The 6,038-nt window shown below is 49.8% G+C and overlaps 1 protein-coding gene across 1 annotated transcript; it reads left to right on the forward strand.

Moving 5' to 3' along the window:
- Positions 1-406: 406 nt before the first annotated feature.
- On the forward strand, positions 407-4,982 carry EEF1A1 (eukaryotic translation elongation factor 1 alpha 1). Its single transcript, XM_051613921.1, has 8 exons — positions 407-511; positions 1,352-1,540; positions 2,434-2,613; positions 2,738-3,034; positions 3,294-3,444; positions 3,558-3,814; positions 4,025-4,259; positions 4,579-4,982. The coding sequence occupies exons 2-8, from the start codon at positions 1,397-1,399 to the stop codon at positions 4,701-4,703; spliced, it is 1,389 nt and encodes a 462-aa protein (XP_051469881.1). The 5' UTR covers positions 407-511; positions 1,352-1,396; the 3' UTR covers positions 4,704-4,982.
- The last annotated feature ends 1,056 nt before the right edge of the window (positions 4,983-6,038 follow it).

Here is a 6,038-nt window from a genome sequence, read left to right on the forward strand (position 1 = left end):
GCTGCCCCCAGCCCCGGCCTTGCAGGGGGGGGTCCGGGGCAGACGCCTGCCCTGCCCGAGCACCCGGGACTCCCGCTGCCCCGCCTCACCTCGGGGGAGCGGTGAGGAAGCGAGCCCGCTGCCGCCGGGTTACGTCGGGGAAGGGGGTCCCGCTCCCGCCCGGCAGACCGCGGAGGAGGGAGTTCGCTCCCGCCCGCTCACCGCGGCCGCTGTCGGTCCCTGCGCTGGAAGGGGCCGGCTCCCCCTGCTCCCCCGGCGCTGCTGCCACAGCGCACGGCGCTCCGGAGCAGCCGGGACCCCCGGGACCCGCCCGGGACCAGCCGGGCGGGGGGGGGCGGAGGGGGAGCGCCCTTTGCCCGCGCGGCCGCCAGGGCGGGGCTGCAGGGGCGGGGCCGCGGGGCAGCCGGGAGTGGTGACGTGTCCCTTAGGCCCCGCCCCCCGAGCAGGGTATATAAGGGACGGCGCTCACGCCGTCGGTCTTTTTCGCTCCGGGTTCGCTGCCGTCGTGCAGGTGAGGCGCGTGCGCGCGGGGCAGGCCGGGCCCGGGCCCGGGGGCGGGACAGGGCCGGGCAGCCGTGTGCCCCGGGGGCTTGGAGAGCGGCCGTGCCCGGGCGTGGCCGCCCCAACGGGTGGGTGGGGGAGGGACATAGAGGGGCAGGGGGCGCTGGAGGGGGAGGTGGGAGGGCGGGCGAGTGAGCGCTGGGGAGGTGGCGACGCATCGTACCCCTCTTACTTACCCCCGGGCCGGGGCCCGGCGGGCGGTGTAGCCTCACCGGCACAGGGCAGGAGGCACCCCCTCCTGGAGCGTGGGCGGCCGTGGGGCCGTCGCGGTGGGACGCGCGGTGCGTGGCGGGGGGGGTGGGGGATGCGTGGGGCCCGTCGGTTGGAGGCGCGTGGTGCCGCCTGGGCCGCGGGGGGGGGAGGCGAGGACGGGGCACGAGTAAAAAAATGGCCGCTCGCCTTCCCTGCCCGCCGCCAGCTCCACAAAATGGAGGACGCGGCCGCCCGGGCGGGGTGAGTCACACAAAGGAGCGGGCCGGCCCCGCCCTCCGCGCTGCCCGTCAGCCCTTTCGGGCCCGGGCCCCGCTGCCAGCCCGCCGGGGGTAACTCGAGCCCGGCGGCGGCGCGGGGAGGGGGCGAGGCGAGGGGCGCGCAGCGGGGGCCCCCGGCCGGCGGCCGCCTGCTCCGCCCCGCCTTCCCCTCCTCTCCTCGGGCGGGGCCGCCATCCCGGCCGGGCCTGCCCGGGCCGCCCTGCACGCGGGGCCGCCATCGCTGGCCCCTCGGCCGCCTCCCTGCCGGCAGGGCGAGCGCCTTCGAGGCGTAACCGGTGTTTTTTCTGGGGAACTTCCAGGTGTCAATTCTCTTGCCGAAAGAAAGACCTTAACTAACATCCGACATGGGAAAGGAGAAGACCCACATCAACATCGTCGTCATTGGACACGTCGATTCCGGCAAGTCCACCACCACCGGCCACCTCATCTACAAATGCGGTGGTATCGACAAGAGAACCATCGAGAAGTTCGAGAAGGAAGCTGCTGAGGTGTGTGGGCCTGTGGCATCCATCGAAATTTCTGTGGCGCAGGGACGAATAATGAGAGATTTGGTTGCAAAACTCAGTTGCAAAGTGTGTTGTGGCCACAGGGAGGCAGTTTGGATGTAACTGTCCCAGTGGCTGAACAAGTGCTGAAGTGTTGCGTGGCCACAGGGCGGCACTTAGGCTGCGGTTGTCTCCGTGGTTCAACAAGTGCTAAAGTGTTGAATCTGCCATTATGTTAGTTGGTGAAGCTTGAATTGTGGAGTGTAGAATGAGGGAAAAGAGATACACTCAAAAGTTATATTTGGATAATTAATGCTTCATATAATTTAGGAAGTGGAGTTCCCAGCTTCAGTCTTTGTGTACATATAGAGGATAAAATTGTTCTACTTAAAAAAAATGAGAACGGTTTGGATTTTGGTGTTTGAATCTGTAGGATATCTTACTGATAATACCTTTTTTTTTTCTGTGTAGCAACAATATGTGTCTTAATAAGCACATCACAGAATGAAACATAGTGAATGTTGGGCTGAGTGGCAGTCAAAGCGTTGATTATTGCAGGGATTGCATTAGTAAGAGACCTTGAGTTCATAGAGGACACTTGATAGCACAGCTTAGGCTCAAGAGATCTATCGTAAAGATGTGTTAGTGCAATTAACAGGCTGTCAAGAGGGCTAAACTGTCAGCAAGTTAAATAACAGAAAACGGTTGGCATTTCTCACTATTAGTGCCAAGTGTATCTGGTTGCTTGTTTTACAAGCAGCAACATTTCTGAGTGTTAAACCACTTGCTATTCTTAGATTTTGTTATTTTGCCAGTGTGATCCTTCTGAAATTTATGCAGATAGTTCTAAAAAGGAAGAAACCAAATGGTTTTTGTTCTTTTTTTAAAATCCATAGATGGGCAAAGGTTCCTTTAAATATGCCTGGGTCTTGGACAAGCTGAAAGCTGAACGTGAGCGTGGTATTACTATTGATATTTCCCTGTGGAAATTTGAAACGAGCAAATACTACGTCACCATCATTGATGCTCCTGGACACAGAGACTTCATTAAGAACATGATCACTGGGACTTCTCAGGTATGTAAATAGAACTAAGGATTTTGGGAGTTAAGGCAGGCTGTGCCATGGTTTGTTGAGGGGGTTCCCCTAGTATCTTGATGCATACACAATGATTACAATGAGGGTTTCTTTCTTTCCAAAGGCTGATTGTGCTGTCCTGATTGTTGCTGCTGGTGTTGGTGAGTTTGAGGCTGGTATTTCCAAGAACGGGCAGACCCGTGAGCATGCCCTTCTGGCCTACACTCTGGGTGTGAAACAGCTGATTGTTGGTGTGAACAAGATGGATTCCACCGAGCCGCCTTACAGCCAGAAGAGATATGAAGAGATTGTCAAAGAAGTCAGCACTTACATCAAGAAAATTGGCTACAACCCAGACACTGTAGCATTTGTGCCAATTTCTGGTTGGAACGGAGACAACATGTTGGAGCCAAGCTCTAACGTAGGTTTGACATTTCTGTACACTAAGAAGTTAAACTAGGGATATTATTGAGATGAATTATGCAATAGAAAATGCATGTGTTTTCTAATAGTTACGCTTGGAAGTGCTGAAGTAAGAAATTGCCTAGTTCCACCACTTCACAAATTCTTAATCTGCCATTGCATGCCAAGACAGTACTAAGATAAGCCACCTGGCCTGTCCTAGACTTGGGTCATTAAAATTGGCAGACCATTGATTTTGGGGCTTGTTTTTGTTACAGATGCCCTGGTTCAAGGGGTGGAAGGTTACCCGGAAGGATGGCAATGCCAGTGGAACCACCCTCCTTGAAGCTTTGGACTGTATCCTGCCACCAACTCGTCCAACTGACAAGCCTCTGCGTCTGCCTCTTCAAGATGTCTACAAAATTGGCGGTATGTGTTGTTTGCCTGAGAATTGTTTTTTCAGGGGGAAAATCTCAAGTATTTTATCCTATAAGGACATGCACTCATTTAGCAGAATTGCTAATGCTGCTTCTCATTCACAGGCATTGGTACTGTACCAGTTGGTCGTGTGGAAACTGGTGTTCTGAAGCCAGGCATGGTGGTTACATTTGCCCCTGTCAATGTTACAACTGAAGTAAAATCTGTTGAGATGCACCATGAAGCCCTGAGTGAAGCTCTGCCTGGTGACAACGTCGGCTTCAATGTTAAGAACGTGTCTGTGAAAGATGTTCGCCGTGGCAACGTTGCTGGTGACAGCAAGAATGACCCTCCGATGGAAGCTGCTGGCTTCACTGCACAGGTAATTTTTGCAGCTGTCTCAAGATGTTTGTTTGAACTTTGGGTTGTGAAATATAGGAGTCTTGTTCTTTCTTACTGCTAGGAAGCTGAAGTGACACAGATGTGTTCTGAGATGTATTTGCTTGAAGCAAGTAACATGAAAGCCCTGGCTGTGTAAGACACATTTAGTATTAAAAATTATCCCGGTCTTAATGCTTTTTTGGTTTTCTAGGTGATTATCCTAAACCACCCTGGCCAAATTAGTGCTGGTTATGCCCCTGTGCTGGATTGCCATACTGCTCACATTGCATGCAAGTTCGCTGAGCTCAAAGAGAAGATTGATCGTCGTTCTGGCAAGAAGCTGGAGGATGGCCCCAAATTCCTGAAATCTGGAGATGCTGCCATTGTTGATATGATCCCTGGCAAACCCATGTGTGTTGAGAGCTTCTCTGATTATCCTCCTCTTGGTAAGGCATCTCCTAAAATGGGTTAAAACTGATCTCTGCAAAAAGAGGCATCTTGATTTCTAGTTTGGGGATGTATTGTGTTCTGTAAAATGCTATCAAAAGCTGTGACTTCAATAGAAACTTTGAAGTGGAACCAAAACAAAGCAGTCCAGGGGTTATCCAGATAATTAACCTGTCTCAATCCTGGTCTCGGGAAGTTTACTGTCATAGGGTTGTATTTATTTGCCCACTTAAGCCAAGTTGCATATTGCTGCTGTGCAGGTAACACTATGGGTGTGTAGCCCTAGACAAAAGTTCTAAAACCTGTTTCTGTTTTCAGGTCGTTTTGCTGTGCGTGACATGAGGCAGACAGTTGCTGTTGGTGTCATCAAGGCAGTTGACAAGAAGGCTGGTGGAGCTGGCAAGGTCACAAAGTCTGCCCAGAAGGCCCAGAAGGCTAAATGAAAATTCTGTACATCAGCTGCCACCTCAGTCTTGATCAGTGGTGGAAGAACGGTCTCAGAACTGTTTGTCTCAATTGGCCATTTAAGTTTAATAGTAAAAGACTGGTTAATGATTACAATGCATCGTAAAAGCTTCAGAAGGAAAAGAATGTTTGTGGACCATTTGTTTCGTGGCAGTTTAAGTTATTAGTCTTTAAAATCGATAAATTTTTTTAAAATGGAAACTTGACCAAAAATCTGTCACAGAATTTGAGACCATTAAAACAAAAGTTCAATGCTATGTCTCTGTGTTCTTTGGGTTAATGTTAAGCTTATAGAAAAACCTATTGACAGTTATGGTGGGATAAAAAAGGATCAATGTTCCTTCAGTATGTTTAGAAGTTGCAAAGCAAATACTCAAATTTGCCGATTCGGAAACAAAGCAAAATTCTGTTGCGGGTTTAGTTTGAAGTGGTCTAAGCCTTAAAAAACATTAATTCTGTCGTGCTTTCTAAAGATGGTTTCTAGATTGGACAGCACAAATACCAGGTAACACGGTATTTTGGTGCCTTCTATGATGCATTGAGTAAAAACGTGAAAACTTTACATTAGGGAGAATAGTGTGAACAAACACATTTAACCTTAAGAAAACAAAGATCACGTGTTGGACTTCCCATAAGTCTTGTACACAAACTGCTAATTGCTGGCAGAACAGGTTTTTTTTTGGGGGGGGGAACTGATTGTGTAGATCTTTAAAAATTAGACACACCTAAATGTTTTCTAATATATATATAGTAAGGCATTCAATAGCTAAATTTCGAGAAGCGATTTTGTTCAGAAGGAGGCTTTGGCTACCCAGTCTCTGAATTGACCCACCATTAGAGCATCTTGCTCAGTTTTATTTCAAGATTAAAGCTCAGAAATGGGCAGGTGTTTCTACTGGCTTCCAACAGGATGGGGTTTGTATCTGTCCTGCTGGGTAGTTCTGAATTACTGAACTTAAGTCAAGGATGTTCTGGGATGTCTCCTTGGAGAACATCCTGAACATACTGGTGCATTTCCCCAGGCGATGTCATGCACACTGGTATGCAATGGGGTTGAAGATTTGGATCAAACAGTCAATTGGTGGACTTAAGTAACTAGTCTGTAACATTAATTATTAGGTAAATAATCCAAGTAAGACATTTTGGTCTATAAGAAATACCAAGTGTAATAAATGGGCATTCTAGAATAAAAGTCACTTTGAATTGGTAAATGGAGACAAGCAGTTAATGAATAATCAGATCTGGCTTGCATAATGATGCAGCTGTTTTACTAACCTTTAACATTATTTCCCCACAGCAGCCCCATGTAAGCT

Source organism: Apus apus, chromosome 3, assembly GCF_020740795.1.
Source record: "Apus apus isolate bApuApu2 chromosome 3, bApuApu2.pri.cur, whole genome shotgun sequence".
NCBI classification, from domain to species: Eukaryota; Metazoa; Chordata; class Aves; order Apodiformes; family Apodidae; genus Apus; species Apus apus.